Source organism: Ambystoma mexicanum, chromosome 1p, assembly GCF_040938575.1.
Source record: "Ambystoma mexicanum isolate Mex_15411 chromosome 1p, UKY_AmexF1_1, whole genome shotgun sequence".
In the NCBI taxonomy this organism is placed as follows: domain Eukaryota; kingdom Metazoa; phylum Chordata; class Amphibia; order Caudata; family Ambystomatidae; genus Ambystoma; species Ambystoma mexicanum.
In genome coordinates this window covers 1,506,429,317-1,506,452,905 of record NC_090921.1, presented here as the reverse complement: position 1 = coordinate 1,506,452,905, position 23,589 = coordinate 1,506,429,317, and the positions used below count along the sequence as shown (strand labels likewise).

At 48.9% G+C, this 23,589-nt stretch overlaps 1 protein-coding gene across 5 annotated transcripts in view; it reads left to right on the top strand.

Moving 5' to 3' along the window:
* The window catches only part of USF1 (upstream transcription factor 1), a 1,351,219-nt gene that overhangs the window by 162,058 nt on the left and 1,165,572 nt on the right, over positions 1-23,589 (top strand). For 4 of the 5 annotated variants that reach the window (XM_069607199.1, XM_069607200.1, XM_069607202.1 and 1 more), the window contains exons 3-4: positions 2,249-2,312; positions 2,572-2,656. In XM_069607199.1, coding sequence (XP_069463300.1) covers positions 2,273-2,312; positions 2,572-2,656 — 125 coding nt within the window. In that variant the 5' untranslated portion in view covers positions 2,249-2,272. The remainder of the gene's footprint in view (positions 1-2,248; positions 2,313-2,571; positions 2,657-23,589) is intronic. The other variant, XM_069607201.1, reaches the window with a different exon arrangement.

The following is a 23,589-nucleotide window of genomic DNA, read 5'->3' as shown; positions in this document are numbered from 1 at the left end:
TTTCAAATTTGCTCAAGTCACCACGACTGAGGTCGCAAAAATCATTAACTCTCTGAAACCTTCACGCTGCCAAGGTGATATCTACCCTGCTCAAATCATAAAAGATGCAGCGAGAGACCTCATGCCTTTTATCACTAGATTAATAAATGCCTCTTTTAAATCATGCCAGGTCCCTACCAACCTAAAAGACGCATGGGTACTACCTCTGCTAAAAAACAAATTGCTTGATCCTACCATCCCTACCAACTATAGGCCAATAACCACTGTCCCCTTCCTCCTTAAAAACATTGATAAGGCAGCCTACCTCCAAATACAGTCCTACCTAGAGATTAACAATCTCCTAGGGTTTAGACAATATGGATTCAGACCACTTCATGGGACTGAAACAGCCCTTCTAGACCTGAAAACACAAATAGACTTAATAAAAGACAATGCACATTACTCTTGCTATTGGACCTCTCTGCTGCTTTTGACCTGGTAGATCATAATATACTTTGTGAACACCTATTATCGGCAGCCAACCTTCTCCCTGGAGGCCACAACTTGGATTACATTTTTCCTAAACAACAGAATGATGAGAGTATTCTCCCCATCAGATGCAGCTGACCCCATCCCTATTACCTGTGGAGTGCCACAAGGTTCCTGCGTGTCCCCTACATTATATAATGTGTTTACAAAACCATTATTCGACATACTGGACCGTCTGGGTGTCATCTACACTAACTATGCTGATGACACCAAGATTCTGATCCCACTCTCTGGTAACAATGACACTGACAAGGACAGACTAAATAAAATCTACTGCGTCATTAAGGCATGGGTGGCTACCCACAGCTTGTGCCTGAATGACAATAAGACTGAAATTCTTATACTAGGCGCCCCTATTTACCTCAAAAATACATCTTCCAACATAGACGGGAACCTGATCACCACTGCTAAGGAAACTAAAACTTTAGGCTTCCATCTTGAGTCTGCCCTGAACCTTAAACAAGTTAACACCACTGCCACAGCTACCGCCTATACGTGCAAACTTATCCATGCATGTAAAGACTATCTTTCCACGAATAGCTGCGTGATCTTGGCACGAGCATTAATATAGTCCAAACTCTGTAACTGCAATGCTCTCTATGCAGGCGCTAACAAACGAGTTCTAAACAAACTCCAAACCCTGCAAAATAATGCACTAAGAACTGCCTTGAGTATCCCACAGAAAAACCATATTTCCAAAACAAGAAGTCACAAATGGCTCTCCATTAAGGATAGAATTTTCTTTAAACTTGTCAGCATCTCCCACAAATGTCTTCAGAACTCTGCCCCTAAATACCTGATTGACAAAATTGTCCCGAAAACCTCATCCAGACCTATGGGATCAGCTAACTCCTACTGCATTATTGCGCCTCGCTACAACCTGGAAAGAGCAGGAGGCACTAGCTTCCCAGTGCAAGCAGCTTCAGCCTGGAATGCTCTCCCTCTCAACCTACGCACCAACTGCAATTATCCATAGCTTCAGGACCTACACTAAAGAATGGCTCTTTACCAAGGACAGAGCACTCACTGCCTGATATGACATAGTCTCACATGTAACTAATTCTACTACCCATTGTCTTCTCACTGTCAAATGTATTTATTTATATTTAGTCTTTTCCAGAAACCTTTATGCTTCTGTTGTACTATACTGAATCCCTGCTTCATGGCAATCTGTATCAATGTCTCTTATATGTATGTATACTAAGCTGGCTTGAAAAGCGTCCAGATACCTCAGGGTGTGGCTCACTATACAAAAATGAAAACCAACAATAACAAACAATAACCTCATTACTACACTTGGAGGTAGGTGGAATCTGGCTTCAGTCGCTGTATGAAACCAAATGGTATTCATGCAGGCCTCTGCCAGACCAATAATACTATCTTCACTTGTATACAGATCATTCGTTCCACGGATTCTATTGTTCTTGCTGCGTCACCACACAAAACCGCAGCAGCCTAACATGAAAGAGGAAGCTAGAAGGCCAGCATCTAGGCATACACTTGCACCTGGATTCTGATGAATGTAGTTAGGCAAACGATGTCAGATGAAGGCTGAATTATGGGTTTCTCAGGAGTTGTAATTTGCTGAACCTCTATATTGTAAGTTTGTACCACTGACCCGAATGCTATTATTGTAGTCTTTTTCTCTTATTGCTTGTCTAGTGCCTGTTTTTATTATTTGTATATTCCCATGGCTGAGTTACCTTTTTTGACCTTTCAGCTCAATTGTCAGCCTTCGAATCTAATGGTTCAACCTTTTTCACCTACTCCAGCGTTTAAGAACAGTAAGAAAATGGTTGTGAAGATGTATATTGATTAAAGATGTACAGAGTATTTTTGTATGAAGTAGATCGTTGGCTGCTGATTTGATTGAGTCCTACTTTACTCATTGTATTTATTACTGATTTTGTTTTTTTTACAACATTCGTTTTTATTTACATAGTGTAGAAATATTTACACGCATAGCATATTTAAGTTTTACTTAATAGCATAACACGCCTATTTATTACTTTGAAAATTTAAACCATATATTCTTCTTCACAGGTTCTGCAAACAAGGCTCTGCAGCCGAACGCCAATTCTGAGAAGTGCTCTGCTTCTGATGTGTGTGGCAGAGAAGCTATGAAGGGGTGAGTTTTGTACCAGTACTTGCCTTCTAGATACCCACATCTGCAATATAATGTATTGCCATGACAGTGCCACACAGGAGAGCACACCTCGCACCATCTTTTATTGAATAAACCGTCGGAAGTTGTGGTACAAATGGAAGGGTTGAGAGGAAATCATAGGGAGCTGGTAAAATCATTTCTGAACCAAAGATCCTGGCATTCCAATTCACCTATGACTTACCGTACAAAAGGTTTCTATTGAGAACGTGTAAGTGCAAATTGTAATTTGAGCAGTTGGCATTCATGGAACTCCGTCCACGTTCAATATGGTTATCAGATTGAAGCTTTGGGAGATCGGAAGACCTTACCAATCGCTACGCTTTGGCTAGGTATTTCAGTTATTACACTAGGAATATAGTGCCTGCATGATATGTAGAATGAGTGGTAAATGGACAGAAGACATTTTCGTCAGTTGTGTTCGCCAAGGATGAGTACTGGCCGCTCTCCTGTTTTTATCTATGCGTATACCGTTGCTTCATCGACAGTCATTTTTATGACTCTTTTTTACGAGTACAGAATTACGAAAAAGGTCATCGAAATTTTGGGGGTGGGAAAGGGCAGCTAAGGGGTTGGGGGGTATGGAATAAGTTAAGATAGGTGGGGGAGGAGGGTTTACGTGGAGGACCCCCCCCCCCACAAAGACAGTCTATGACTTTTTTTGTAATTGTGTAAAAAAGGCAGTCGTAAAAATGACTGTTGATGAAAGAACCTATCTATGTACCAATTCTCTGCAGTGAATCTTCATTAATGAGAACTTAGATGGGCCATCCACAGGCGTTGTACCAGTACTCCTACTTATTTATACTGGCAACACTGTATTGGCTAGGACTCCCCATGCCTTCAAACACTTAACTTATACCTATGGAGATTACATAAAGGAACGGAAATGACCTATTACCAATTTGAAGATCAAGATGTTAATAGTTGGAGGTATAATAATTAACCACCATTTCTTGCTCAGTAGAGCAACATTGGAACACGTCAAGAATTTGACGTATTTGGGAATTATATTTTTGGGAAAATATGAGGGGTCTAGCACACAGTAACAAACAGGCCATGAAAATAGTACACGTGATTTGAGCCCTAATAAAGCTGATAACGAACATGCCAAGCAACTGGTTTCAGAGTTACTGAAAGTACCTCTCACGAAACCCTGTGCTATTGGCCCGCAGAGCTCAGATCTGTGAAGGTGAAAACAGTACACCTAGATCCAAAGAGGTGAGGACTCCTGCTTTAGGTGCATTTTGGGTTTACAGTTTTCTGGTCTGAATTAAATCAGGGCTATTTACATGACACCAGGGTTGGGCAAATTAGCCTTTCGTTTTCATTCCAGCGCAACTCTTTTGTTTCGTTCATAAGTGGCCTTGTTAGGAAGAATTTTCATTTTAGTGCTAAATTCCTCCCACCTTAGAGACCCCCAGCTCTTTTGCTGAACTTTGACTTTTTGATTTTAACCCTGGAGTGAGTGAGAGACCTTTTTCTCCCTCTCTCATGTGTTTTGACCTGATTTGGATTGTGTTTCCGCTGTTTTTGTAGTCTGACAAACTCCATAGGCATCTACTTTTTGTATGGCGACACACAGCACCTTCAGTGCAGTGTCACAGAGAAATCCTTTTAGATTTCTCATACGGTTTAAATACCTTTTCTTGTGTCATCTACTGTTCCCAAGTGAAATTGACTTTACTTAGCTTTTCTCTTTGTAGGTTCAGCGCACCCCATCGAATGTGGAGTGCTGGGGGCTTACTTAGTAGCCCCTTATCCTACTCTCTCATGTAAAAAATGTTATGTTACCCTCACTACTTTAAATGGCTGCTGGCAGTGGTTTAATTTTCCTACCAAATGTGCTTTTCTAGCACAGGCTGAATCCTCAGCTGCAGTATAGCGCCCACGGGTGACCATTTCGTCAAAATAGCCCCGGTCTTCTTTTTCGCCTTGTGAGGTCTTTCTTGGGTTTTACTTTGTGCGTTGAGCCAGGTTTGAGCCCTTTGTTCGTTTTGCCTTTTTGGCGGGCTTCAGCCCTGAAGCCCGCCTCTGGCTCCAGTGTGTCTGGAAAGGCAGGATGTGAGGGAGGTTCCCGAAACTCCCCTGTCCTTTGTCTCTAGGAATGCCTGAATGCAACTAGTCCTGATTGGCTGGCTGTCCTTTCAGGACAGCCACCCTGCCGTGTGATCTACAGCCTAGGCTGTGCATTAATGGGAGAAACCTGCTTAAAAGGCAAGGTTTTTGGAACTAGAGTCAGAGTCGACTACTGTGTGAAACACCTGATGAAGAAACCTTGAACAAAGCTTGCTGGATCCTGCCCAGGCTCTTGTATTTCTTTGTGAATGTCCCGTACCCGATCCCTAGACGCTTTTTTGTGAGACTTCATGGCATATGCAGGGACTTCATATGGGGCAACTCCTGGACCAGGGTGGCCCTGTGGAAACTACAGAACACATGTGATAAGGGGGGCATAAACCTGCCGAAATTTGAACTGTATTACCTGGCGGGACAGTTGTATGTGGCTTGGTGGTTGTCGGCAGAGGACTCGGCAGAAGCTAAGCTTTTGCAAGGTGAACCAGCTCCATACTTTCTGAGAGACGGTGTGGCTGCAGAAAACCAAATTGGCGAGGAGGGGAAGACTATTGAAGTTGGGCTGGAAGGTCTGGCGCAGGACATGGAGAACACTGGGTGACCCAGATCCGCTTTCCCAGCAGGTCCTGCTGGCGGTGCTATGCGGGGATGACTCCCAATTATTTGAAGCGGTCCGTAGATCCTGGGAGCCGGTGGGTTTAGCCACCCTCGGAGATATATGGCAGGAAGGGGAGGCCCTGGGATTCCATAGATTACAGGAAGAAACGGGGGTGCATAGAGGCCAATTCATTACTTACACCAGGCTCATGAAATGGGTCAGGGGGAGGTGGCCAGAGATGGTGCTAATGGAAGAACCTGATGCCACCCTAGAAATGATGTATGATGTCTCAGAGGGGGGGCATGAAATATCTAGTATATATGCGCTCCTGAGAGCGAAGGCAGGGAAGGAGCTGCTCCAACTGAGGCATGACTGGGAGGAGGAGGTGGGAGAACCCATGACAGAGGGACAGTGGTATAGAGCTCAAAGGTACCATAAAAAGGTGTCCCGGAATGCGAGACTCCAGCAGATCCAGGTGTATGTCACCCATAGAGCTTATTTGACTCCCAGAAGAATAGCCAGGTTTGGAGGCTTGGCAATACAGAAATGCCCCAGGTGCGGGGAGGAGGAGGCGGGGTTGTTGCACATGTTTTGGGCCTGCCCTGAGGTGCACAGATTCTGGGAAGAGATAAAGGCGAAGATGGCTGGTGGGGGAGTGGGGCTTGACATGGGGTCCGCCTGGGCATGTATGCTTGGGATTTTCCCCAGGCCACGTAATTTAAAGCATGTCAGTAAAATGAAGGACCTGGCCTATATTTTGGCTAAGCACAGAATTGTGATGTGTTGGAAAGCGGTCCACAGGTCCAGAGTGGAGATATGGTGGGCAGACCTTCTGAGATGGGGGGAAGCAGAAACTGCGGTCTGGTTCGAAGCTGTCACCAGGGGGGAGAGGAGGAAGTGGGCCCCCTGATGGCCTGGAGGCAACTGGTGACCTCAATGGCAAACCCCCACCAGATCAATCATGAAACAGAAGACTCAGATGAGTCGACAAACATAGATTCCTGAAAATGCTCATGCAAATGATGCGGATGAGACGGCTCGAGTTGGAGGAGGGGGGGGGGGGGGTACGGAGAATAACACTGTATAATGTGATGCTTTGTTTATGACTACGAACGTCCTAAAAGTTGTAATGTTGGGTGTTTGTTACAAATAATAAATTGTTTAAAAAAAAAAAGCTTGCTGGATCCTCCTGGACCTTTCAATGCCCGGTGAAGCCCTGCTGCTGTGCTGAATCTCCTTTTTCAATTCGACAGAGAAGCTCCGGAAGGGACGACGACTTCCCTTGGGTTAGTGGGACCAACCAACCCCGAGACGAACTCCACTGGACCATCTTCCTCGACTGGCTGTACTTATTCGCTGCTGCAAGAACCGAGGGTCAGGGGTCGAGAAATCCGTAGTCTAGTGCAACGTCTGAAATCCGTCCAGAAGCTCCAGCAGTCTCCAAAGGACCCTCCAAAAGCAGGACGACCCAAGCTCGAGTCCCCTCACCAGAGTGCAGGATCCAAGGAGTGAAGGAAGCCCAACCGATATTCGAGATCCGCAAGGGTGCCGTTTACCGAGCGCTGAAACCGCAAAGTGCTGCTGAACCGAAAAGAGCCCGTAGCTGCAGACAACCTCCCCCTTATCCCCACGACTGAGGCTCAGGAACCCAGGGTCTGCACCACTGCAACCAGACAGAATCCAGCTCGACCACTCTTCCTAACTAGAGGTACTGTCTAGACTTGGGGTACTTACCTCAGTGTCTTCTCAGTTGGGCATTGTATTGGCTTACCTTTAGAGTTGATTCCAACTCTGCTTTTCACTGACTTCACAGCTTGTGACCCTAAAAGTGATTTCTACAAACTCTCTCACTTTGTGCAAGACTTTTTATCTAAGAAGTGCCTCAGCTCCATAGACTGTGCTCCAATTGGCTTTGCTTGTCCTGGCTCCCTGCAGACTCTTCTAGTCCATTGCCTTTGATATTTTTGGCCCTCATAAATGGTAACTTGTTTTAGACTGTTATTGCTGGAAAAGGCTTGTCTAGATCTCATTGGAAGATTTAAGTGTGTTCACCTATACTGAGAACCTGTTTAACCTTTTTCTTTCCTTAAACCTTTCCTTTCTGCAACCTCAAAATCTGCAAAGTGTATTCAGTGTGAGATATAAATGCCATTACAGTCCTTGTGAATGAAGTCGCCTCAGGGTGTAGGAAGTGTGTAAAAAGCATATCTAAAGAGTGTCCACTAAACTTGTGCTAATCCTGAAAAGTATTATAAAGTATATTTACCCTTGCTGCATAAATTGCCTTTTAAAAGAATGCTTATTTAAAAATGAATGTTCAATAAATAACTATTTATAACTGAACCCTTGAGTGTAAGTGTTACGTGGTTACTTGTATTTGCAAATTTAATTGCTACAGCTCTACAGCTCATATTAACCTCTCTTGCGATATGCCTGGCTGCTCAGTCACACTACCAATGTGTGTAGTACAGACCTATACCAAAAGGTGGGTTACTGAATATCAAGCAGATAAGGTTTGTGTAGTCTCACACATGGCCTGATTCATGGAACATTTTCCTATGGGATTGCACCATTATAAAACACTTCCATGAATCAGGCCCTTAGTGTTACTACAACAATTCTTACTTAACAAGGATTTTATTAGTTATTTGCATACTTTTTTAATTTTGGTCTTCAAACATTTGAGTTATTATAACGTTCGGATAAACTGCATACAATTAAGACAGAGCCTGGACACCCTACCTCTTGACATCTTCACTCCACCCATCATCACTACTTTCAGAAAGAGCCTCAAAACATGCCAGTCTCCCCACACATACCACTGTAAGGAGCTTCGAGACCATCTGGATAGGGCTAGCTCTGAACAAAAATTTGAGTGAACAAAGAGAAAAAGAAACAATTTAGGCAAGACAAACTAGGGAGGAGGGGGCGGCTGGAGGAAATTGACTGACATCCTGTAGCAATTGTACATGGTAACAGTTCGAACAAACTTGATTTTCATTCAGGACACACTTTAAATCCTATTGCAGTGCTTTCTTTGGTGCCCAGGGTCCGGTTCATGATGCAGGGTGAGATTGATGGCTCTACAAGAGGGGTTGTTGGAGTGCCTACTTGGCACTGGTTTTCCTATACTCTGACATCAAAATGAGAAATGGGTGTACAAGGTCGGCTTGAAAATCTGGTCTGGATTCCCAGCATAGTAATTCACAAATGAGGACCAGACCTGCGCATACTTCTAAAATTGATGGAAAAGGAGTGCTGCCAATTTCTCTTGAGTCAAGGTTTCCCAGACCTGCAACCACGACGTGTTCATGATTGGGCTCAGCTTATTCCTTCCAATTCTGGCTGTTCATTTGTATGCTGCGAGGTCTCTTCGGCCACATCTTCCAATGGTTCCAATACTGGGTTGTATGGCAGCTCTACTCCAATTATGTCCTTTATTTTGGATAGGATTTCTCTCCTGAATATTTTTGTTTGAACACTGCCACCACATGTGCACACCACAGTTCCCATTTCGGTGCAGTCCCTCCAGTACAAGGCTGTATAGTCTGCAGATATCTTGCATATTCGCACAGGGCAGAGATCAGTGGCGTAACACAAAATGTGGGGGGCCCCCTGGGAACTGCTGAGTCCACTCACCCCAGAAAAGCACGAACCCCGAAGAAACACCAGCAGGGCCATGGACTCCGGGCCTCCAGGCATGAACAAAACGCAGAGGACCATGCTGCTGACCAGAGGCACTGAGCACTGCCCTTGATGAGAGATGTATGTTTTTTAATCAACTCTTCATCTTTCACCTCATGCAAAAATAAGGGGGTGCAGCATCTTTGCCTGGCACCCAAAAATACTAGCCGCCATTGTGCGCGAACGTGTAAAAGTATTATGCACATGCTGATGCCAGAGGCAGCTTTTTGTTGCCAGGATGGTGGGCGCCTCTTGAAGAGCACTGGCATTGTAAACTATTTAAGGTCACTGGTAGCAGGTGGCTATTTTTAGTGTAGGGGCATCAACAACTCCAATTAATTAGTTTGAGCGACCCAAGAGATGTGCGGCAACCCTAGTAATGTAGGGGGTATTGGTGTGGTTCTCTGCCAAGAAAAGGTTTCAAATAATGTTTTGCAGTGGGCTATTTTATGGCAAACATTTTGAGCAAAACCGGTGTCGGGAATATGCAGACCCGGAGTCAAGGGAGTAAACCGGTGCCCCTGGGGAAACCACTCATGGTATCCCGATCTCGAACATCTAGGTTATCAACGCACCGGCCGCAGCACAAACATACACTGTTTCTGTCCCGCTGGTGGTTGCCGTGGCAACAAGTGAAACCCTTCCTGGCTCAGTACCATACCCGGGGGGAGGCACACGCTTCCCGTTCACGTGACATGCAGACACGTGACATCAGGGAAATAAAGACTGCCTCCTCTTTCAACTGGCACTTCTAATTGAAGTTTTCACATACTACTACGTTTCTGCTTGATTCCTTGTTTCCTCTGTGTTCTTAACCCTCGCTACGTTGTTTCCGGACTTGCCTTTGCCTGACCCCCATTGCTTTGGTTATTATCGGACTGCTGCCAACCTTGCCTGCCTAACGGACTTCTTTTTGTCATACGTTTTGTCCCTCACTGCCCGCTCTGTTGTCAACCCAGGCTGCCTTAAGGACCTCTTTGCTCTCCGATTTGGATACCGCTTACCCTTGCACTACGTACCTCTGAATACTCCGTTTTCTCCTTCACAGACTGTTCTGTTCTACGCACTTGAACATCCCGTGCTTGGATCTTCCCACAGCCTCTTTCCTTGAAACCGTTCTGCACACGGACTAGACGCTTGCTGCATGTGCTGGTTTCATCCAGGCGTCCTTGTGCCGTCTGGTTAGGTCTCTACTCAGACTTGGACCCAGGATTTTCTTCCTCATCCACAAGATTACCTTAGGCATCCTCGTGCCATCGGGGTAGTTCTTGGAGCCTGTTGGAACACTAGACCTCCTGCTCTCTCCGGTCCATTTGCTGGCAAGAACCTTTTCAGACTTGTTTCAAGTCCAGTTATCCATTCAGTGTAATATAAGAGCGCGGATTTGCTGTTTCAAGAACAATCCATCACGTTCGAAGGTATACAAGGATCCTATATCAACTGACTATATCAAGACTGGAGGGGGGTGTCTGTACTCCTGCTCTCTATATGGTAGAGGAGAGGCACAGAGGACCCCAGCCAAGATTCTATATTGATGGTAGCAGTGGATGAGCAATCGAGGCCTAGCAATCAAGGCCTAGCTTCTCAGGAGATGATGCAGGCTGGTTCTTAAGTATAGTGTAGTCTGTATCCCTACATATAATCCCCACCAAAAATATTGCCGTATATATGGTCGTCTGGAACGCTATAGGTGATATTTTTGGGGGGACAATTTGTGGGAGCGGGGGGTGCCCCGCACTTTAAAAATAATGCAGTGGTTGCAGGGGTGTCCATGCCTCAACATCACCACAAAAATATGGCGATATTTTTCTATCGCGATATTTTTGTGGGGTTATTAACACATGGAACCGTGTAGTCCCCAAGCACCCAGAAAGGAATGTACACACACACTATATTAGTTAAAACAGTCTGAAAGGTAATATACACAATCGCAATAACTCACTTTGTGCTCAGTTAATCTACAATGGCAAATATATACCGTACTAAGTGTACCACAATTATCAGATTTCATTAAAGTGCATCAACTGTACTCTGGCCAAATGTCACACACATCACTTAATAAAGGTAACCATCAATAGACATAGGAGGAAAGTAGTTTGTTAGAACAATTGGCAGAATACTGGCACCTACCGCTTAACACAGTTCTGTGTGGAGATCCCACCACGTGGGCAACCTGTAAAATAAAGATATACTACAAGCCCAGTCCACATATTGTTCAATGAGTATTATTTCCTTCTAAAGTGTTTCTACCACCCCAACGTACCTGGAATAGCCGAGATCCTCGATGGCGTTGATGCATCCTTCTTGAGTGACTCCTTTTAAACCAGTAGCCATGGATCGTCGATGGGCCTCGAAGAAGGTGATCTTGGCGTTGATGATCCTCGATGAAAAGTTCGAAGGCTTGAGGCAGCAGCTTCGGTCCTGGCGGTGCTCGTTCGATGACGAGTCGAAGACGTCCTGCAAGGATGAGGTGTGCGGGGCACCTCGACTTTGATAGTTCAGGACCGCAAAGAGTTTGTGAAGAACTTTGGCCCAGCAAGGGCGTCGAGTCGTCCGGCATCTCTATGGTCTTTGGGTGGCAGGAAACCCACCGGCGGATGCTCCTCTGCACATCGATGGCCGGGCCTTCTCCAGCAGGATAAGGCGGTCGTCAGCGCGGACGAGCGCATACAGGAGTCAAATGTCTTAATCTATGGAGCGTTGCGCACCGGTCGTCAATGGCACCGCGTCAACCAGTCCCGCTTCTGGGCAACTAACTTCGACGGGCCTCCAACGGTTATAGCAACCCTGCTAACCCTGGTCAAGGACGGTGGACGGAATGTCTGGTGCTTCTCTTCGTTCTCCTCGGCGGTCCCCATCTCCGGTCAGCAGCCTGTCGAAGGTCTGACTTCCAGGGAGCTTTGGCAAAGGTTAGCAGTGCACGATGGTCCCTCTCAGCTCGGGAAGAGGGCACCTAACCAGGTCCTATCTGGGTCAGTTCTTTAAGACACAGCAGCTTTCAGATCAACGAAGTGGAACATCAGAATACTTCTCTTCCAGCAGGGCTTCAAGGTTAAGCTTCAATGTCAGTTTCAACTCGAGATTCTGAACGATTTGTCGTAAAAATGAGGAGCCCCCAGATATACTGTTGATCTCCCATTCATTCTGCTGGGTCACACTCGGGCAACCAATCATTGAGAAGGGCATTCAGGCAGTCAGCCAATCAGGCGCACAGTGCATTCAGACCATTCTTCTCCATCCAGACACTTGCAACCCAGAATGTGGATTTGGACAAGTATCACGCCATTCAACACTACACACTGCATTCATACCAGTTTCGGGCAGGGTTATCTCAGTCATTGCGTCAAACACCATATACTATACCTCCACAACACAGAATGCGTATTCGTCACACACTCCATTTGCCCAGGTCCCACCCACAGGCGTACCCACAACATAGTCGTTCGGAAGGCTCCAGCCAGTCTGGTCGGCACTTCCCCACACTACCATATATGCACTTCCACCCAACAGCCAGTCGGGGGGAAGGGACAGAGTCAGGGCTTCCTGGGACTTGGGGAAAACCACGGTAACAGGCAATGGAAGGCAAGAGGCCACGGGGGCCATCTCGTTTCCATCAGGAATCTACTGATTCCAATGACAGGGTCTGGGTATCCCAAAATGGAGGATACTCAGAGCACCTGTCAAATTCAGCATGGAGCTGCCACCAGCCCATACCCTGCTCTGTGGGCCACACACAGGTGCCCAAAAACATACACTAGGGGCACAGGGTTGTACGCCCACCCATGGGTGCCATAAGTATCCCATGGGTCTGTACACCAAACTAAAAGAGAGCTGCACCGCCAGGAGTCCCACATGAACTCCTGCGCAGAAAATACGACAGAACACACGATAAAAAAAAGTAAAGGACAAGGATACGGAGGCCCGTCCCTCCGATTCATTTCCAGCATCACAGTCGCCCCCCTCATTAGGGTGCCTAATCTCCCACGAGATAGACACCATCATCCAGACGGTCAACATACCTTCTGGAAAGGCCATCTACATTATCGTGACTCTTCCCTGGTCTATGCTCTATGGTGAAGTCTAGCCCTTGCAGGCTAATGGACCACTTGAGCAGTTTCGGGTTCTCACCCTTCAGCTGCATAAGCCACTTCAGGGGCTTATGATCGGTTTGGACCTTGAAGGTAGACCCCGTAAGGTAGGGCTTGAAACGGTTAAGGCTCCAAACTATGCTAAAACATTCCTTTTCAACAGTAGCCCACCTAATTTCCCTACCCTTGAGTTGTCTACTGATGAATATGATTGGATGTTACCTCCCTTTGTCATCTAACTGGGACAAGACCGCTCCAATTCCGGTGTCGCAGGCATCCGTCTGAACGATAAAGGGTCTGCTGTAGTCAGGCGCACACAACAAAGGTGCCCTGCACAGACTTTCTTTGAAGCCATCAAAGGCCCTCTGACAGTCTTCAGTCCAATTAACCTTCCTAGGCTGTTTGAGTGAAGTCAGAGCTGTCAGAAGTGCAGCTATGCTTCCATAATCTGCCATGAAATTGCGATAATACCCAGTGAGCCCCAAAAAGGCTCCCACCTGGGTTTGAGTAGTGGGAGTCTCCCAGGTGTGTACATCCTGTACTTTACTGGGGAGGGGTTGGATTTGACCCCCTCCTACCTCATGACCAAGATCCGTGACTTTCCCCTGAGCTATCTGGCACTTGGTGGCCTTGATAGTGAGGGTAGCCCTTTTCAAGGCCTGCAACACCTTATTCAGATGTGTCAAATGCTCTTCCCAGGCGGAACTGTAGACGGCAATGTCGTTTAAGTAGGCCACACAGAAGGCCTCCAGCCTACTGAGCTCATGATTGACCAATCTCTGGAAGGTGGCAGGGGCATTTTTCAACCCAAAGGGCATGACCCTACACTGGTAGAGTCCCTCAGGTGTTGAGAACGTGGTCTTTTTTCCTTGGCCTGGTCCGTCAGAGCCATTTGCCAATAGCCTGAGGTAAGGTGAAAGGTGCTCAAAAATTTGGCAGCACCTATGGTGTCCACGAGCTCATCAGCCCTGGACAATGGGTGCGCGTCAGTTTTGATGACCGCATTGACTCCTCAGTAGTTCACACCGAACCTCCAATCCTTGGTGCCTGCCTGGGAACTTACCTTGGGGACTAGGACCACTGGACTGGACCATGGACTGGTTGAGGGTTCATTAACTCCAAGATCCAACATCTTGGCGACCTCAGCCTGGATGTGGTTCTTAACGATATCTGACATACGGTAGCTCCTGCTTTTGATAGGCACACCGTCACCAGTGTCAATTTTGTGCCTACACCACGGTGTAAGGCCTGGTGTCCATGAGCACAGAGAGGCATACTGCCGGAGCAAAGCCCTGCAGGCCTTCTGCTGCTCTGTCGTCAGATCGGGAGAGAGATGTACTCCCTCCACTGAGCCATCCTAAGGGTTGCTATGCAGCAAATCAGGAAGGGGCCTCACTCTCATCCTCTCCTTGCTCTGAAGCTAGCAAGAGACATGAGACTCCTGCTCGCCTATGGAAAGGCTTGAGCCTGTTGACGTGGAATACTTGAGGGGCTACCCCAGAGACTCCCATGTCAACCAGATAATTGACTTTGCACATCTTGGAGATTATCCTGAAGTGTCCAGTCCATTTGTCTGCCAAAGCTCGAGGATTGCTAGGCTCCATCACAAGGATCTCCTGTCCCGGAGTCCAATCCACTTGCAGGGCTTTAAGGTCATGCCAGTACTTATTCAATTCCTGGCTGGCCTTGAGATACGCTGTCACTTGACCCATCATCTGTGTCATTCTCCGTCTGAGGCCTAACACATAGTCCCCCCACTTGCTTGGCAGGACCTGGAGGGCTGGCTGCCAAACCTTCTCTGATCAAGGCAAGGGGCCCCCTCAGGGGATGTCCAAAGAGTAACTCAAAGGGGCTGAAGCCAACACCCTCTTGAGGTACCTCTCTGTAAGCGAACAGCAGGCATGGCGGGAGGAGATCCCATTTCCTCCTTAGGGGCTCTTCCAAAGCGCCTAGCATGCCCTTTAGAGTTTTATTAGATCTCTCAACCAGACCATTGGTCTGGGGATGGTAAGAGGTGGAGAAATTATAGGTTACCCTGCACTCTTTCCACATGGTTTTCATGTAACTAGACATGAAGTTGGATCTTCTGTCCGAGACAACCTCCTTAGGGAATCCAACATGGGTGAAAATGCCCAGGAGAGCCCTGGCAAGCACCTTGGCAGTAACAGTCCGAAGGGGTATAGCCTCAGGGTACCTGGTGGCATGATCAACCAAGACCAGGATGAACCGATGTCCACCTGAAGTGGGAGGGTCAAGGGGGACCGACAATGTCGATGCCCACCCTCTCAAACGGTGTGCCAACCACTGGCAACGGCTGCAGTGGGGCAATGACACTGCCTCCAATCTTGCCAGAAAACTGACAAGTTTGGCAGGTCCTACAGTGGGACTCCACTTATACTGCCATCCGTGGCCAGTAGAAATGGGCAGAGAGCCTCTGCTTAGTCTTCTTGGTACCAAGAGGACCAGCTAAGGGCACCTAATGCGCCAACTGCAGCAGGAAGGGCCTGTAAACCTGGCGTACCACCAACCTATTGAGGGCACTAGGTTCAGGCTTAGTGGGCTCACTAACCAGGAGCTCACCGTACCAATAGATCCGGAAGGTCCTAGGCACTTCGCCTTGTGCATGGGATAGGGCCTGTTTTCTCAGACCCTCGAGAGAGTGGCACTCTCTGTCCCTTACAGAAGTCCGCCCGGGAGGGTCCCCCCTCTGCTAGCAGGCATTGAAGGTCGGGGTCGTCCTCCGGGTTGAGCACCTCTCCCGCAGGAGGGTCTTCTGCCTCTTCTCCCTCAGGAGTTAAGTTTGGGTTTTCCCCTGGACCCAGCCGGTCCCCAGCATGGATCCCAATGGGTGCTGTAGGAACAGCAGGAAGAGAAGGAGCCCCCCCACCACCCCTTGCAGAGGTGGCCGCCTTGTTCTTCCGTCTTTTTGCCTTAGGCCTTGCCTTTGGCTCAGGTACCTGACTCACAGCCAGACCCTATGTCAGCTGTGACCTAGTGACTGCAGCAGCAGTCAGGGGGAGACCATCAGAGATCAACCCCAACTCTACTAGATAATTTCCTAACAGAATGTTAGCAGGGACATTGTCCTGACCAAGGACAGGAAGCTTTTCTGTCTTTGGGCCTCATTAGGAATCCGGCGCTAAACCATGGTGCTATTTGCACCATGGTTCATGCCGGAGTCCGCCAATGGCGGAATGGGGAATTACCACCCCATTCAGAGGTTGTTGGGGCGGTAATTCCCCATGCCGCCATGGCCCTTCCCCATTCCCATTTTTGCCACATAGGGTTCAATGGGAATGGGGAAGGCGCTAATTAGGTACCGCAAATTGCGGTACCGTAATTAGCACCAAGGTCCCTTTGCGGGTCTTTACTTTAACGGCTGGTAAAACCAGCCGTTAAGGTCGGGTCCCGCAAAGGGACCTCGTAATTAGGCGCTAAGTGTTTAACGGCGCCGCAGCCTTTTACGGCGCCGTTAAACACTTGGCGCCTGTGTCATTGCTATGGAGAATTCTCTGTTTAGGCTGAATTTCCTAACCTAGTGAGTCCCCCAGCTGCTTTGCTGGATATCTGGAGTTTTTTTTCTCTTTCCAAGAGTGAGACTCTTTTTCTCCCACTCTTGGACATGATTTGTGGTGTTCCTTTTGACTGTTAATGTGTTTTATGGGCTATGGGGTCCTTTACTCCATAGGGTCTCATGTGTTTTTACTATGTGTGTTACACAGCACCCTCCGTGCAGTGACACAGGGGTGTCATAGTGACACCCCACCATAGACTCCATACCCTGGGGCTGACTACTGTCTCCCAGAGCATGTAAAGTCACCATTGGCTTTACTAGTCCCAAATTATGAACAGAAACCAGTACAAACCATCATATTGTGGACGTACTGGCCAGGGCAATTCGATTGCCCTGGGGTCTGTTAGTCGAGGGGACACGTCTTCGTCCCCCCTGATCAAGTTTTGGCTGGTGGCAGTGGATACTACTTTTTATATTCGACCGCGAATATATCCCTATGGGATTTTCCCATTATTCGAGTCTACCAACTTTAATTATTTAATTCTCATAGCTCCGAACATATCGCTGGTTTATTTATTTAATATTAATTCGCCGGTTGGTATTTTTTGCCAGGACTCTATTCTAAAATGGCGTTTGTGTTCTCTTCTGTGACTCCAACCCAAGTCGAGCCCTTTGTTCCACTTTTGGCGGGCTTCTCCACAGAAGCCTCCAAAAGTGGTGCCACTCTGTCTGGGTACCACAGGGGGCGTAGGAGGGGGTTTAGGCACCCTGAACTGAGTTACCTCGGTAACTGAAGTCGCACTCTTGTGTGATTGGCCCAAGTGGTGAGCCGGCGGCTCACCACTTAGCATGTTTGATTGACAGCTAGGCGAAGTGAATGGGGGTGTGCTGCATAAAAGTGGGGCTTTGGGGACTGGAACTTAAGAAGTCGCCACAGGACCTGAGAATCCGACGAGGGAGAAGCTGAGCCGACCTGCTACGACGACACCACCGGTGGAGCCCTGCGGAACTGACTCACCACTTCCCGACGACAGAGAAGATCTCCCGGCTGGAGAGTCTTCTTCCCCTGACTGGTGGGCACAACCAGTTTACCTTCTTTTCCTCGCATTCCAGGACGTCTTGTGGTCGAATTGCCCGTGCCAAGCACCCCGGCAACCGGATAGCCACTTACCACTGGACCGCAAATAAAAGGACCGCTCCTTTTAACTGAGAACTCTGCGGCTGGTTTCTTCCCTAGCATTGCAACGGACTCCTGTCTTCCTCCCCGACGAGATCCTCTCTTCCCCCGGACGAAGTACCGACTTGCATCCGCTGCCAGGAACAACTGCCCCCGCTGGAGTATTCTCACCACTTTAAGGTACCGTGTCCGCCAGGCCTACCTTTCTAAAGATTGCTACAAGGTAATAATAATCCCTTAACCTTCTGGACTGGGCTGGCCGCCTTGACCATCTAACTGGTCCCTTTCTTTTGGTCCAACTCTTTCTGAATCTTTTCGAGACTTTCGTGCACATTTCAACCGTGTGACCTTGGACACATTTCGTTCTGATCCTCTTAAAGTGGATCCGGCTTTCTGAACTCTAACTTCACGGTTTGATTCTGCCTTCCTCTCTTGCTGTGTTCTTGTGAAAGTGTTGGGATCTGTTTCAATTTATACTCTGCCTTTCTCTCCCTTTTAAACCAAATTAGAGTGCCATCTGCGTTAAGCACTCACCGCTGTCTGAAAATAAGTGGGGCTTTACTTAAGACTTGTCTAATATTCTTTTAAGGGAGTGTCCATCTTTTAGTGACCATGTTTTTGAACTGCTTAATATTAGTGCCTGTGTGTTTTATTAGATGTGGTTTTAAATAATTAATTATCTCTTTTACACCAAGCTCTGGTCAGGGTTTGCTTGTTCTACTGTGTTATTTTGACCTATTGTGAATACTCTGTATACTGCCTAACTCTTCTTGAGGGAAGTCTGACTGCTCAGCCACAGCTACCAATTGAATCTGTGTGGTACAGACTGCTACCAAGTGGGTTTACTGCCAAACGCCTGTAGTCTTAAATCTTTTGCAGTGGTCCCAGAGGGAACTGCACAGGTTTCTGCCTAACGGTCATAATGAGGCCCTTTGTCTCCAATCGTGAGTGTGACTAAGGCTACAGGTGATAATTTGGGAGGCCCACCAGCTAACCTGGTGGTTCTCAGAGGAGCACCTACATAGTCCTCTGGCTTGAGCAGGGCCCGGTCCACCACTGTCATGCTTGCCCCAGTTTCTCTGAAACCAGTAGAAGGCTGGCCATTCAAGAGGGCACTTCTCAAAAACCTACGGGTGTTGTGCGTACTGGTCCCAGGCCACTACGGAAATCTCAACAGGAGCACTGAATGTGATCCCTGTAGAGGGGAGGACAGTGGCCTCCACCTCAGGCATGGGCTAAGGGTAGCTCAGGCTGACAGCCTGGACTCCAAGTGCCTTACCTTTTACACTTAGGACCACCCTTCTTGTGATCCAGAGCCCCACATTCCCAACAAATGCCCGGAGTGCGAGGTACGATACTAGAACCACTGGGAGCCTGCTTTGCAGCAGGTGGACCACTACTCTTATTCCCACCCACAGAGGACTTATCCCCACTAGATTTTTGGGTTTTAGGGGAGGAAGGTTTTGGTTTACCCGACTGTGATTGCTTTTGGGACTCCTCAGCTTTCTGAGGGGTCCCCTTTTCTTTGTCCTTGTCCTTCCCAATGGAGTGATTAGGGGATACCCGGTGGGAGACCCACTTGTCAGTCAGCCTGGCCAGCTTAAAAGGAATCCAACATTTTATGGTCCGCAACATACTGATGCAACTCTGGTGAACAGGCTTCAGAAAAATGCTCTAAAAACAAAAGGTGGGACAATTCAACAAACATTTTCACCTTGTATCCATCAATCCACCCCATCATGTTCATATGTGCAGCACTCACCCAGTCAACCCAAGACACATTCTCTCTTTTCTTAAAATCCCTAAACCTTTTAAGGTATTGGGTAGGTGTCTTGCCAAACTTGGGAATCAAAGCAGACTTCATGCACTCATATTGACCCCTTTCTTCCACACTCAGTTTCAGAATACCGTCATATCCACTCTGAGGCACTCTGCTTAACAAACACTTAGCCCATCTCTCTTTTCCCCAGCATGGGGTCTGGCATGGATTCACATGCTCATGAACATTCCCCGTCGTCAGGCTGGGAATCCTCGGTAAAGAAAAAATCAGTTTGTTTCGTTTCTGAACTGTCTTTCTACTAATAACCAATCGCTGGTCTCTGGGGTCATACTGCCCCCAGGCAATGACTGCCCTCTACCTAAGCCCCTCCTCATATTTTTACCGCACGTTCAAGTGTTGGGAGTCGTCGTGCTATAGCTGTCAAGCTTTTACTGCGTTTTGCCTTTTTTCCGTAAGAGTTTTCTTATTTTTCGGTCAATTTGAGCCTCAAGCTCCACCGATTCTTCTTCTGATCAACGGGGACCCGTTTTGGAAGTTTTCTGTGCCCTTCAAGGGCAAATTTTCAACGAGTTTCCCTTCTTGGAGGATTCCAGAAGATCTTTGAGGCCTACCCCGCGTGGAGATGGCCCAGGACAAAGGAGACACGACGCCTACTGGATCCAAGTTGTTTAGGAACTGCCCTGGGTTACATAATGTCTTTAAGGAGGATGAGCACTCCCGGTGCCTCTACTGCCTTCACGACAAGGTCTCACGTGGAGGAGGACTGCCCGTTCTGTAAGAACATGTCCGCCCGGACATTGAAGGACCGTCAGACTCGACTAACTGGCTGGAAGGAAAAAGCCCAGCAACAGGTGAGAAGTAGTAGTCAGAGCGGTCTTCTAAGACCGTTGAGGGTGCTCCGGCGACGGGGGCCCAACAAAAGGCAAAGCAGGCTGCGGGCACCGGGAGCGCCGTTGGTTCGGGCTCCTCGGCTGCCAGGCAGGGCGCGACGTCCCAGACGCCATCAACTGCGAGCCAACGCTCTGGCTCGGGGGAGAAGGAATTCGAAGAACCCGGGTAAGCTTCGGGAGAAGCCCGGTCGATCCCGACAGAGAAAGCCAAGGGGAGGGCGAATCGGTGACCCTCCACCCCTATGGTGAAGGCCTCAGACGCGCCCTAGGTCGGAAAGCCCCTGATTCACCCGGCAAAGGCCTCTATTGAAGGAGTCGTGGCGGCCCTGGCGAAGCCTGTGGAGGCTATCCCAGTGGAGTCGACTTCTGGGCCTAGAGTTTCCCTGCCATCCCGGAGGGAAACATCTTTTCGACCGATCGAGAAGACCCCCGTGTAACCCCAGGACGAGAGAGACCGTCGGGGAGCCCACCGAGCAAGCAGAGGCAGACCCATCCTCCCCCCTCCTTTTCAGCCTGCACCTCCTTCCCCTCCATGGAGGGATGAAATGGGAATGGAGACGGTCGAAGACGGTGGTGACGATGGGACGGATCTCCCATCACCCCCTGCCCGCGCATCCCATCCTGACGAAATTGGCTCCTTTCACGCCATGATCGCCAGAGCATCAGAGCTTTTCCAGCTTTTCCCGAAGAGCAGAAAAAGGAAGGTTTCTTCTACCAACGATGGGAGGCCAAGAGGAAGACCGTCCTCTCAGTCCCGTTACTGGATGACATCTGGGACAAAGGACCGTTGCTGCTCAAGAACCCATACACGGCGCCTGCGAAGAGGGATAGGTATGAGAAGTAGTACAGGGTCCCAGACTCAGCCCCGATGTGCCTCAGAGCTCAGCCGTCCCCGGATTCAGTGGTCTCTGCGGCAGCCAAGAAGAAATCGGCAGGGGCGACTGCATCAGCTTCCACTTCCCCACCGGACGGCGAGGGGAAGAAGCTGGACGCCATGGGACAACAAGTCATCTCGTAGGCGGCGACAAACATCAGAGGGGCCAACGTAATCGCGATCGTGGCATGCTAGGACAGGGAGCTGTGGTTCAAAATCGCTTCCCTTCTAGATTTCCTAACGGACGACAAGAGAGCGGAAGCCCTTGAGATACTACAGGAGGGCGAAGTGATGTCTGACCATGCCATCACGGTGGCCACGGACATCGCTGATACCAGATTTTGCTAGATTGTCAACTGCGTTTGCCTACGCCGGTGCGGTTGGCTCAGGGCCACCGACATCCGTCAGGACGTACATACCAGGGTACTAGACATGCCCTTTGACGGAAACAACCTGTTCGGGAAGACGGTGGATGAGTGTCTGCAGGCCCTCAAGGCAGACACTGAGACACACCAACGGCGGCCATCCTTTCGGACCTCCGGAGGCAAATCCCAAGGTGCCTCCAAAGGATTCGGTGGTAGTGCATCGTCATACTGACAAGCTGCCCGTTCCTCTACACAGGAAGCTTACAGAGGCTGCAACAAGGCCGGTGGATACCGTCGTCGCCAAGGAGCCCAGGGTGGCAAGGCCTCGGCGAAACAAAAGGACTGAACCGGCCGTGGGGTCGGGCCCCCACCTAAGCACCTCCGGTCAGAGGCCAGCTGGCGAAATTCATCAGCGTGTGGGAGTCCATCTCCACCGACCATTGGGTGCTCGATGCCCTGGCCCACAGGCACACTCTGGAATTCCAGAGGAAGTGTCCCTGTTTCCCACCTGTGGCCAGGTAAGAAAACCACGTTCCACAGCTGCTTCTGGAGGTACGAGCCATGCTGAGAAAGGGCGCGATAGAACTCGTCCCAAAGAGGCTCCAGGGCGCTGGAGTGTACTCGAGGTACTTCCTCATCCCAAAGAAAACCGGCGGCTGGCGACCCATCCTAGACATTCCACGTCTCAACAAATACATCAAGGCACAGAAGTTCTGGATGGTTACCCTTCAGCACGTGCTGAGACAGCTGGAGGATGGCGATTTTTCTATCGTCGCTGGACTTGGAGGATGCGTACTTTCACATCCCTATACGCGAAGGACATCAAAGGTTCCTACGGATCGTGGTCCAGGGGCGGCACTACCAGTTCAAAGCCCTGCCCTTCGGGTTGAAGTCGGCTCCAAGGGTCTTTACTAAGTGCCTGGCACCAGTGGCGGCGCGGCTGCGCCTGCAAGGGGTCCATGTATACCCCTACCTGGACGATTGGCTCATCTGGGCAAAGTCAAGAGAACTCGCCGCCGACCACACGGCAAAGACAGTCAGCTTGCTCAGCGAACTGGGATTCTCTATCAACTTTGCGAAATCCCACCTGGTACCGTCACAGGACGCCCTGTTCCTCGGTGCCAAACTCAACACTGTGGCATGGTTGGCCTCGCCGTCGGAGGAAAGGACGAGAGCCATCCTAGGCAAGGTACGGCGGCTGTTGCCCATGGAGGTAGCCAAGGTGAGGTCCATCAAATCGCTGCTCCGCATGATGCCATCCTGCATCTTCCTAGTGCGTCGGCAGACTGCGGATGCCGCCACTGCAGGAGTTCCTCGACGCACGTTGGATGCAAGCGGCCGTCCGAGAGCCCATTCGACGAGCGATCTCTGCTACTACGGCGTTCTTGTCTGGTGTGCCCCTGCTGGACATCTGCAGGGCTGCTACGTGGAGGTCGACGCACACCTTCACGAGATTCTACTGCGTCAACCGGGATTCCAGGGAGGAGTAAGAGATGCTTAATGTTGAGCCTTGCCACCTCCCGTGGTTGTGCATGTGTGTACTGCTATGTATTCTTGGATTCATGAGCATGTGAATCCATGCCAGACCCCATGCTGGAGAAGGAACAAGTTACTTACCTGTAACTGTTGTTCTCCAGCATAGGCCCGGCATGGATTCACATGCGAACCCTCCCTGCAACACCTCTGCAACTCTTCTCTTGGTCCTACTGCCACTTTACATGCTACCAAATCTGAAGATGGCTGCCAGAGGAGGGGCTTAGGTAGAGGGCAGTCATTGGCTGGGGGCAGTATGACCCAGAGACCAGTGATTGGTTATTAGTAGAAAGACAGTTCAGAAATGAAACTGATTTG